Raw genomic sequence first — 11,560 nt, 5'->3', positions numbered from 1 at the left:
CTCCCATCAGCTTCTCTGAAGAAGACTTCCGGTGGTGTGTCATGGCGGTGGCATGGTGACTCCTACAGAGAGGAAAAAATACTCGCCTTTGTGGTCGTCTCCCATCTGCTCAGGGCAGATTTTCATGCAGAAATAAGCGTGTCGGCTCCGGTCTCACCCCCAGGATTAACCAGCACATCGCTGCGGTGTCCCTCCGCCCCGCCATGGCGGCTCATAAACCCGTGGAGTGGGTCCAGGCCGTGATTACTAGATTTGATGAGCAGGTAAGATGGACTGATTAAGGGTTGGGTGTAGCGAGCTGTGCTGGTCTTTCCGGCCAGTAGCTGACGATATGCGTCTTAGGTCCGATTTGGAAATGCACCATGTCGGAAAGGAGTGTTTTCCTATCTGCAGCGGTTCTTGCGTTAAATGTCTGCACTGTTTGTCCCAGCTCTGGAGCATCGCGGACGGCTCCGCGGCTAGCACGTCTCCAGCCCAAACTACCACATCTGTCCCACATCTGTCCTGAGCATAAAACAGAAGGAGACGCACAACTGTAAAATTAGATTAAGAGAAGCATGCCACGGGCGTTCGGACGCGCGCTCAAGCGTCTGTCCAGCAGTCGATGTGTCGCTAGCTAGTGATAGCCAGCTAACGTTAGCAGGCCTAGCCGTCTAATGTAAACAAATAAAATGTGACAGGGTTAGCGGCGTGCTCGGTTCGTCTCCGACCCCCTAACCACAGCCTCTGCATAAAGTGGGGCTAATTTTGAGTTACATTCTCAAAACTTCGAACAAAGACAACAAGCGATCACTAAAATGACATGAATGGAGCAGAAACGACGCGTCCTGGAGTCTTGTCTGTGTGACTGCCGGCTTGTCACTAGTGGTATCGGCCTCTCCTTTGGAAAAATATTCAAAACACTAATAGTAGTGGAGACCTATGTTTCCTTCTAAGTAAAGGTTTAGAAAGTCTTTGATGTCAGTCTGTTTTAACATAATGATTGTCTTCCTAAAAATTAAGTCCCACAACCAGTTTATGTTGAGAGAAACAAAGCTGTTTACACTTAAAGTAACTTGGCTTTGTTCACTAAGTACTTGCTCTTTTAGATCAGGCCTTGTAGTCAGGGTTTAGCTGCTTAGTGTGGATTACTGCAGCCAGATCCAAGTGGATTTAGGTGCTACTCGTTTGTGCCCTAAGTTTCTCTCCTGCTTACCTTGTATAAATGGCACCAGTCATGCCTTTCTTAACAAACTGAACATCATTTCATGTTATTAATACACGAAGGCATGTGGGCTTCACCTATAACATAGCTTGTACAAAGTTCCATTGTCCTTAGGTGTGGGATCACTGACTGGTTATTTGATAGGTCTGCCATGGTCCTATGTCCGGCCGTTGTGGTTTGTTGTGTCTTTGCTTATAAGTCGTACTGTTGGATGAAATTTAGATGGGACTCCCATTTATAATAATAATTTTCCATCTTGAGCTTTCTTTGTGGCCTCAAGTGTGAAACCATAAGATTCAGTAAATTCTTCCCAGAGTATGTAAAATATTTCCAATATTTCACTTGGGTTCAGCTTTTAATTTTGCATATCAGACCATTTATTGCAGATAAATAGAGATATCCTACAGTATGTGACTGATTCTTGCTTTATGTCACAATGCCTTTATCTTGACACACCTTTTTACTTTATTAAAAGATAAAGATTAAAATAAACCACTAACATGTTTATATTTGTGTTTGCTGTGCAGACAGAAATATTATGCTTCAATCCAAATTAATTTAGTGTAGTTAACATTAATAAGTGTTATTAAACCATTTCCATCTAGTGCAGGGTGAGTTGCACAGGTCAAAGCAAAAATCTGACACAATGGGCAGGGCTCATATGGTTCCATAGCAGCCTCTAGGAACTTAGCCAGTCAAGCCACTAGGAATGTTCGTGAGATGTGATTAAATAGGTCACGAGCATCATAGATCTCAGTCAAATCCCGTAAAAGCAACTGTCTTTCTATATTATGAGCTTATTATAAGGCAGTAAATGTGGCAAGTCATTTGAGAGACAGTCATGTCTTATTTTTATCTAATCCACCAGATGGAGGCTCTAGCGTCAGCCTCATTAATTTATGTGATCTAACGCAACCAGAGACATTCAGGGAACAGCTCCACCACCAGTAACCGACTTCTCAAGGAAAAAAATGGAGCCATAGACTGAGCTAGTTGTGATGGATATGAAGGTTTAAAGGTTTTGGATGTTCCATTTTGAGGTGAAATGACTCTTCAGACCAGCACTTTAGTTCACATCGTTGTTCAGGCTGTTTTGATGAAACCTGGGACTTGTACCTCACTTCTGACTCTGGGTTATGGTACTCACAGCATTGGTGACCTCTGTGGTGCCCTGAACTCATGCACTGTATCAGTTACAGATTGCCAGCTGACTGCTCCTTTGTATATGCCTATGTATCGTCTACAACAGTCATGGTTATTTGTTTAACACTTACACTGGACTAAATAAATTCTGTTTGGGGATTCCTCGACCAGTGATAACCCTTAGGGGCTGATTCTAGACTGGGACAGTCACTTTGCTGGTCTTAAACCAAGAACATTGGTTTGAGGTTTTTGAGGTTCTGTCGTTTTCTTGTACACTGGAGGTAGGTCAGTCAAGCATTGTTACTGTAATGTTCTCCTTCTGTGTGGGCTGTGTTTTATGCATTTAACATGATGAGATGCTTCAGATCATACATACCCATCATTCTGCATCCACTAGAAATACTGCAAGACAATTTTGAAACTTTTCATTGTCACTTGAAGTCAGTGAATATAGTCAACATGCTGGGCATGGCCATGTTCTCACAACAACCACTGGTGTAACAGCAGACGGTGGAGTTTCATAAAGTGCTCAGGACTGTCGCACTATTTTTGTTTTTGACTCAGAGCATTAGGTGGTTGAACAATCATCCCGCTACATGATGAATGATAACATGAATAGAACATGATCCTGGTGGCCTCATTTATGTTCTTTACCTGTCAGGAATCACATCTATGTTCTCTACCTGGGTGTTCTCCCTCAGCTTGAGTGTAGCTGCTGCAGATCTTACAACTGAACAAAACATTATTGTTCAGAACCTGGACAAACATTTGTTTTATTTAAGGTCTAAAGAGTCAAAATGAAATATGGTTCAACTCAGTATGTGACTTTTGCCTTTTTAAAGTACACTAAACCGTTTGTAATTGATTCTGGGTTTTATACAGAAAAGACAAACATTAGAATAGAATAATTGAAAAAACAGTGTTCCGTTTCATTGATTCCCAACGTAATGGTTGTTATTGTGATCCCTTGATCAGTGGTTTGATTCCTGGCTCCTGGTCATGTGTCCTTGGGCAGGACACTGAAGCCTACTTTGCCCTTGGTGTGTGAATGTGTGTGTGTTTCAGTCCCAGCGAATAACAGCAGCTTAATAAACAAGAGGCTTTTCATTTGATTATCTGCATAATATATGTACAAACTATGGACATTAGCAATGAATGAGGCTGTCTCTGGTTTTAGTGATGTGAATATAGTGAAGTAACAGTTCTGTGGCCATGAGGTTGGTGTTGACTTCATCCTGCTCCTCTGATCCCTCAGCTTCCCATCAAGGTTGGACACCAGAACACCCACACCAAAGTCAGCACAGAGCACAACAAGGAATGTCTGATCAACATCTCCAAATATAAGTTCTCCCTGGTCATCAGTGGCCTCACCAACATATTGAAAAATGTCAACAACATGGTGAGTGGGCTCCATTGTGCTCTGGGAGTAAAGTGGTGGTCTTCTCAGTTCTAGTAGTCGTGTAAACGCCACAGACAACTACCAACACATAATGAGTAAATGCTATGTTTGACTCTTGTTTGCAGCGGATATTTGGAGAAGCTTCTGAGAAGAACCTCTACCTCTCCCAGCTCATCATCCTGGACACACTGGAGAAGTGCCTCGCGGGGGTGATTCACATTCTCATCACATGGCTGTGATAGACTTGTGTTAGGGTTGTGATGTAAACCATTTTAAAAGCAACGATCCTTTCTATCACGCATCTCCTTCTTTTGTACTAGGAAATCGGAGCAATCCTTTCTTATCTCAGAGAATCAAGTCTTTGCTATAGTTCTTCGTTCCATCGATTACTGTAGTAGTTTCTGGGAGTTGATGTGTGAAGCATAGGCCTGAATTACATGTACAGGGGTGCCCTGGCTTCAGCAGCTGCTCTCTGCTTCCTAGGTTTGGTCAATACAGTGTTACCTGTGAGATCAGAGCAGCTGCCTTTGTGGGTTTTAATTGGCTGTATTTCATGTTGGGCTAAGAACTAATGGTCCTGTCGCCTTCCACCTTTTTCTAGCTTGTCCACCGTTTTCTGAAGATAAAATCTGTCTGTACTTTGTATAAAAGTACAGGCAGCTTAATTTGTAGGATATGACAACTAAAAAGCCTGGATGTCTGTCTGTGCAGAGGAGCACTGGCCAGGTTCCCTTCCTCATAGCTTTCCTTGACTGTCCTACTTGTCTGTGCTCTCCACAGCAATCGAAGGACTGCTTGCGTCTAGATGAGACCATGCTTGTTAAACAGTTGCTGCCGGAGATCTGCCACTTTATCCATACATATCGCGAGGGCCACCAGCATGCTGCAGATCTCCGGGCCTCAGCTTCAGCTGTTCTCTTCTCCCTGAGCTGCAACAACTTTAACGCAGTCTTCAGCCGCATCTCCACCAGGTGTGTACCCGCTAACAGGACGTAGTTCTTTCTGTCTTATTAGTTTATACACTACACTGAAACCTTTGATTCAACAAGGTCCTGATGTGGCAGTTGATTATCATTATTAATAGGATTACTGCAGTCAGGTTGCAGTTATAAAAGCATCTTTATACCAGTTTCAAATTTCAATTCCATTTATTTCCTGATTAGCTCACACAAATTCTATGATACGATGATAATGAAATAACACTTTTTTTTTATCTATTTTTATTTGAACCAGGGAGAAATGGAAATTAACTATTATCAATTACTTTAAGCACAAATTGTTTATTGAGATGAGGATGACTTTTTAGAACACCGTGCTCATGTATGTAGTAAAATACTTTCCTACATAGAAGTCGTCATTCGCAATTTACCACAACTTTCATGTGACTTCTTCACATGCAGCTAAACTCTAAGCTCATGTTTTGAAGCTGTTTGCGTGTCTTCAGGCTTCAGGAACTGACCGTATGCTCTGAGGATAACGTGGATGTTCACGACATAGAACTGATGCAGTACATCAGTGTGGATTGTTCCAAGCTGAAAAGGCTGTTACAAGGTTGGTTTCTTTTACATGAACAAAGGCCCCATAATGGTCGTGGTGTCAGTCATACAGGACAATATTCTAATGAAAGCTGCCAGACCTTCTTGTCTTAGCTTACGATCAGTGCTGTGTAAACTTATCCATACCTGGCATGTTTGTGCATTATTTATGTTTGCCTTTCTTACAGAAACTGTCCTGAAGTTTAGAGCCCTTAAAAAGCCTGCCCAGCTGGCCGTCATAAACAGTTTAGAGAAGGTACTAGTTGCTGCCATTTTGACGGCTCCTACATATAAACAGTAGTGTCATGATAGTTTGATTTGCACATGGTTTTGTTACACTTCTACTGTTCTTGTTTGCAGGCTTTTTGGAACTGGGTGGAGAATTACCCAGATGAGTTTACCATGCTTTACCAGCGACCACAGGCAGATATGGCAGGTATAAAGCCAGTCATTGAAACAATAGGCAGTAGATGCATGGTCTGCGCCTGCTTTCCTTCCTGAAGCTCTTGAATATCTTCAATTGAATCACTGATCCTTGGATTGGTGGGCGACTGGTCTACCTCTTGAGACACTGCTGCCCCCAGATAGATATGACATCTAGTGCAAAGCACAGCTTTTGTTACATAACATTTCTGACTAAACCTGCAAAAATGGATAATTTATTATTGGATTTTAGGGTTTTAGCACCTAAATAAAATTCTGCATTGCAAGAAGTCAGAAATACTCCTCCATAACCAAAAAGTAGCTCAGACGCTCACACCATGACTCCACCACTCTCTGTGACGTAAGTAATAAAATATGTAGTATTATTATTGGTTTGGCTGCAACAAACACTAAAAAACATAAACTTGTTATAATTCAGTGGTTGGAGAAATGATTTATCTGACTTCATGTGATTGTACAAGTAGGTGTAATAACATGTTTGGTGGTCAAGCCATAGAACATAGTTGTGAGCTTCTTTCCCTCAGACTATTATCTGCTTTACCTACTTGATAGTCATTTTGCTACATGGACATTAAAGACCAGTTGTTTTTGACTGCTGTAGTATATGTGTGTTGTGGTGCAATCAGAAGCAGCAGAGAAGCTGTTTGACCTGGTGGACAGCTTTGCAGAGAGTGCCAAAAGGAAGGCAGCTGTGTGGCCGCTGCAGATCATCCTCCTCATCCTGTGTCCAGAAATTCTACATACTATCTCCAAAGACACTGTAGAAGAAAGCAAGGCCAACAAGGTGGGAGAGAGGAGCATGCCACCCCACACATACACTTAACTCATGCTTGTTCTCACACATGCATTCTTTCCTGTCTGTATCTGTAGAAACTGTTTTTGGACAACTTACGCAAAGCCTTAGCCGGCCAGGGTGGCAGCAAGCAGCTGATGGAGAGTGCTGCCATAGCCTGCGTCAAATTGTGTAAAGCCTCCACCTACATTAACTGGGAGGACCACTCCACCATCTTCCTCCTGGTCCAGTCTATTGTTATGGATCTCAAGGTTTGACTTCTTGTATTATGATTTGCATACAAGCAGCGTTCAAAAAGTAGGGTTAAGCTGTTCTGCTTAAACAAATGTCAATTTTAGGAGAGAGCAAATGATAAGAAGCAACAAATGCTGTAGATTTTAGCAAGTTAGCTGACCAACACCTTCCTGCAGTATTACACGAGTACAGAGACAACGAGTACATAGGGAGGTGTTCCCTCATGTATTTAACATGACAAATGCTAAACCAGACAGTGTGTAACTGTTTGAAGCGCCATGTTGTTCATCATAACCCTAGCAGCATGAAGTCAGGGTTCCCATCACACTTACTGATATAGTCACAGGTGTTGGTTCTTAGAACCAGCTCACATTGTGTTTTTTGTGTTTTTATTTTCTAAACGGAGCATTGTATGTGACAGCATTAGACAACCACTGTTAGTATAATGCTAATGTTCACTATTTATTCTGGTAAGGTACAGTAACCAGATGGTGAATATGTATTAAATTTAACAAGTGTGATAACATGATGTAAGCAACATGATGCTTTAGGGTTTACTTGTTGAACTCCATCTATCTCCCTCCTTTTTTTCCTTAATGACATCATGTAGACATTCTATCCCAAAACAAAGATTTTGTTGCAGTTTAAAAGGTCCACAGTTGTGAAGCTGCTACTACTACTGCTGTGACTGAGCAGACTGACCTCCCTGTCTTATCAGGCTCTGCTGTTCAACCCTGCAAAATCCTTCTGGAGGGGCACAGGAAGTCAAAATGCAGACGTGGAGCTCATGATGGACTGCTTCGTCTCCTGTTTCCGCATCAATCCACACAACAACCAACACTTTAAGGTAAAGTGACAATGAACCATTTGTCCAGTATTTTATCAGTTATCAGTCCATTATTATCTTATTTTAATAGTTGGATGAGAAATCTTTTTACTTCGAGTATGAAGCCACAAGTGTTTGTTACAAAAACTATGACTCAGACTATCACAAAGTTTATAAAGTATTTAATGTCAAGTATTAATATTATTTTATATAATTAACATAGATGTACATAAGCAAAGCTGCTTGTTGGTGAGAGTTGAGGCCTAACAACATGCAGGTGGTCTGAACTGACTGGGCGCTACATTAACTATGTTAGCCACTAATTGTTTTATAGCTTTTCTCTCTGTTCACTCAGCTCATTCAATATATAAAGGGACATCAGATTCATTTTCCCTACTCAGGCTGCACACACAGCAAACCCAGTGTGGTGTTTAGTCTTGGGTCAAATCAACTTGCCTGACATTACATTACATGCTTAACATGCACACGAGAGTCCAGGTTTCAGGGTTTGACGCAGCCAAAGTTCAGCCATTTGATGCCAAGGCTAACATGTTCAATATAGTAAATGTTTATCTTCCAGTGTGCTGATTCCCAATCTCTGTTGTCATGATGGACTGTTTGTGGCTTGGAGTGAAATGGTATGATGTCAGATCAGAGTCCTACAGGGATCAATCTGCACATGCAAAGCTCTGTATACACATCACTGCTCTGACTTTAAAAGGCTTCGTTTTTTTTTTGCTTTAATAATCATCTGTGAGAGTCAGGACTTTTCTGAAGTGTTTGTTTTAAATGTTGCTCTGGTTTAGTGATTTAGATTCAGTTTTTTTCTACTAGTCCCATTGTTGCTAGCATAGACAAATTGTGTCCTGTCTCTGAGTTGTTCTCACCAGTGTCTTCTTTTGTCCTCTAGGTCTGCTTGGCCTCATCCTCCCCTTCTACCTTTCACTTTGTCCTCGTCAATTCTTTGCACAGAATAATCACCAATGTAAGTGGTCAGCATTCCTGAAGCACTAATAGAACATTGTAACTGTTCTTTCCAATGATGTTTGTCTTTTGGTGTCTTAACTTACAGTCTGATCTGGACTGGTGGCCTAAGATTGATGCAGTGTACTGCTACTCTGGCGAGCTTCGCTTCATGTTCTCTGACACCCTCAACCGGGTGGTTCAGGGTGCTGGCACCCACCCTCCGATACGGATGACACCTGTAAGACACTGTCCACATTCCTACATGTAAACCACTATGTCAAATTCATGTAAAGTTGGAAGCTGGGATTGACTGAATATCCTGGAGTTACCTATAGTAGCATCTCACGTCCTTTTGAGTTCGGAGAACAAATTAAATGTGTTTTATGACTCAGATTAAAACACTTTAACAAACACAAAGATATTAAACAAGCATAACTTTCTGCAAGCAGTCCCTGAAACCACACTGTGTTGACTAATTAACGTTACAGTATTATATTAATGATAATATGATCCTTTAGTAGGAACAGAATGTCACCCACATACACCAAGGAAGGACATAAATAACAGTGATGTGAAATGGGGTCATGTTTTATCATAATGGATCTCAGATCCTGATGCAGCCTGAATGTAACCTCTGTTTTCTGTTGTCTTCCCACAGAGTTTGACATTCAAAGGAAAGATGAGCACCAGCCTTAAATTTAAAGAAAAAACGACAGACCTGGACACTCGAAGCTATAAGTGCCTCCTTCTTGCTCTAGTCAAACTAATCCATGCTGACCCCAAACTAATGTTGCATGTGAGTTTGGGCTTTGACCCATTACACATTAGGATTAGTCTCTGGTGCTTTTGTTCCACATACCTGTACTTCTTATATTTTGTAACTAACAAATGACAACCTTGGTTTCCTTTATTGACGTGTGTCTTCGTGTGTTAGAACCCAGTGAAGCAAGCTCCAGATATGCAGAGCAGTACAGCAGAACTCATCACCGGCCTGGTGCAGCTAGTGCCTCTCAACAACACCACCCAACTCTCCCAAGAAGCCATGGAGGTCAGACAACAAACCCAACAATCAGTCCACCACTTGTACTTTAAAGTTTCTGAGTTTGTCAGATTTTGGTAAATTGTCCAAGGTTGGACATATTAGTCTGACATGACATGTTGTTGATAGGAATCAACACAACACTATTCTAGTGTCTGTGTTAATATAACAAATGGAGGCTGTGCCCAGATGTCTCTCTCTAGCCAGGAGGTAGCTGCTGAAGCCTGGCTGCCATTAAAACTATAGGACATGCTGTAAAACGTAATTATTTGCAGTTACCTGGAAAAGACACTTGTCCATGGTGTGTACACATACACTTACCCAGACTCTAGGCGGCGTCTACTTCAGGGGCATTTTTAGTGCCATGTGGGTGGATTGATTAAAGAAGCAACATTTTGGGATTGATGTTGCTAATTTCAGAGAATAAGCATCCAGCAAGTTTTGTATGTTATATTATCATCGCTAATGCAAATAATCATCTAGCCCCTGTTTGGCCGCAATTTTTCCGTCAGCGTTTTAAATTAATTTGCCTTGATTTCTAAGGTGACCAATGGTAAAATCACTGTTTATTAAATAGCCATGTTTCATACTGACCTTAAATGGTTTTGAGGTAATGCTGATTCCCTGTTGACTTGGATTCAGATCAAGCAGATAGAGCATCTGAAGCGGTTCTTTTAATCCCCACTAACCCCCTGTTTTTGGTTCCTAGGCTCTGTTAGTTCTGCATCAGCCTGAGACCATAGAGCTGTGGAATCCTGACACCCCCATAGAGACATTCTGGGACATCAGGTACTCACCAGATGTCTCATCTTTGCATGAAGAAGCAACTTGGTCTAAACGTTGAACATGTTAAGGACAAATGTGCTGTTTCCTGTTCTTGTGTCTGCTTTGATTTGATATAATTTGAATGAATGCTGGTGGTCTGTGGGGTGGGCTTTGTGTTTACCTGGTTGCTGGGTCTGAACCAGATTCAGATGACGCTATGTCCCACTCTTGATACTTGGGCCAGAATCACTGGTGGCATTGGTTTAGTAATGAAATGGTGGGGTGTGGATGGACTATGTTTGCCTGTTGGTATCATTATTGCTGGTTGTTACTGCTCTGATGGTAACATAACCCCCCCCACTGTACTTGTAGAAGCTGGTCTTTCCAGCATATGAAGGTGTCCACTACAGCTAAGCTGTTAGACAGGAGAAAAGGATGGGATCTACTGGGGTGAAGTTAACTACTATGTTGGGTCTGATCTTCTTAGAGCTATAGATAGTTTATTAACATAGTGTATATTTGTTTATTACCAGCAAATGATTTATTTGTGGTCGGTCACTGATCCCTTATCCCCAATGCTGCGCTTAGTTCATTTATGTTGACAGACAAATGACACATGATGCTTTTCGTTTCACCTTTTCTTTCAGTTCACAGGTGCTCTTCCTCATCTGCCGTAAGCTGATTAGCCAACAGATGGTTAATGGGACTGAAGTCCTCAAGTGGCTGAGGGAGATTCTCATATGCAGGAACAAGTTCCTCCTCAAGAACAAGGTGTGGTACCATAAGCCAGCTGCAGCAAGCTGCCTTGGAATGCACAGTCAGGATTAGGATCTCTTGTCTTCCACCCAGGAGTGTGCCACTATGGGCGGAGGGATCCCCATCTGCCGGCAGGCACAGACCAAGTTGGAGGTGTGTCTCTACATGTTCCTGTGGAGTCCAGACACCGAAGCAGTGCTTGTGGCCATGTCATGTTTCCGTCATCTCTGTGAAGAAGCAGACATCCGCAGCGCTGCTGACGAGGTCCCTGTCCAGAACATTTTGCCCAACTATGCCACATTCAGCGAACTAGCTTCTGTCAGCAACATAATGGGGACAGGTCAGTAATCCAGTCTTACCTCTTGCACTGCACCCACGTTCAGCCGTAACACTGCTAATGGTTCCTCTTCAAGCCAATGGTGGCTTGGTGGCTCAGTTGGTAGAGCGTTGACTTGG

At 42.2% G+C, this 11,560-nt stretch overlaps 1 protein-coding gene across 3 annotated transcripts in view; it reads left to right on the top strand.

Moving 5' to 3' along the window:
* Positions 1-11,560, top strand: part of nf1a (neurofibromin 1a) — a 59,076-nt gene continuing 47,516 nt past the window's right edge. For 2 of the 3 annotated variants that reach the window (XM_055513756.1, XM_029170130.3), the window contains exons 1-17: positions 1-263; positions 3,603-3,746; positions 3,872-3,955; positions 4,527-4,717; positions 5,191-5,297; positions 5,470-5,537; positions 5,642-5,717; positions 6,352-6,509; positions 6,596-6,769; positions 7,471-7,599; positions 8,489-8,563; positions 8,651-8,782; positions 9,203-9,340; positions 9,479-9,592; positions 10,293-10,372; positions 10,996-11,119; positions 11,198-11,444. In XM_055513756.1, the coding sequence (XP_055369731.1) occupies positions 204-263; positions 3,603-3,746; positions 3,872-3,955; positions 4,527-4,717; positions 5,191-5,297; positions 5,470-5,537; positions 5,642-5,717; positions 6,352-6,509; positions 6,596-6,769; positions 7,471-7,599; positions 8,489-8,563; positions 8,651-8,782; positions 9,203-9,340; positions 9,479-9,592; positions 10,293-10,372; positions 10,996-11,119; positions 11,198-11,444 (2,101 nt within the window). In that variant the 5' untranslated portion in view covers positions 1-203. The remainder of the gene's footprint in view (positions 264-3,602; positions 3,747-3,871; positions 3,956-4,526; positions 4,718-5,190; positions 5,298-5,469; positions 5,538-5,641; positions 5,718-6,351; positions 6,510-6,595; positions 6,770-7,470; positions 7,600-8,488; positions 8,564-8,650; positions 8,783-9,202; positions 9,341-9,478; positions 9,593-10,292; positions 10,373-10,995; positions 11,120-11,197; positions 11,445-11,560) is intronic. The other variant, XM_029170131.3, reaches the window with a different exon arrangement.

Source organism: Betta splendens, chromosome 13 (assembly GCF_900634795.4).
Source record: "Betta splendens chromosome 13, fBetSpl5.4, whole genome shotgun sequence".
NCBI classification, from domain to species: domain Eukaryota; kingdom Metazoa; phylum Chordata; class Actinopteri; order Anabantiformes; family Osphronemidae; genus Betta; species Betta splendens.
This window is presented reverse-complemented; position numbering and strand designations above follow the sequence as displayed.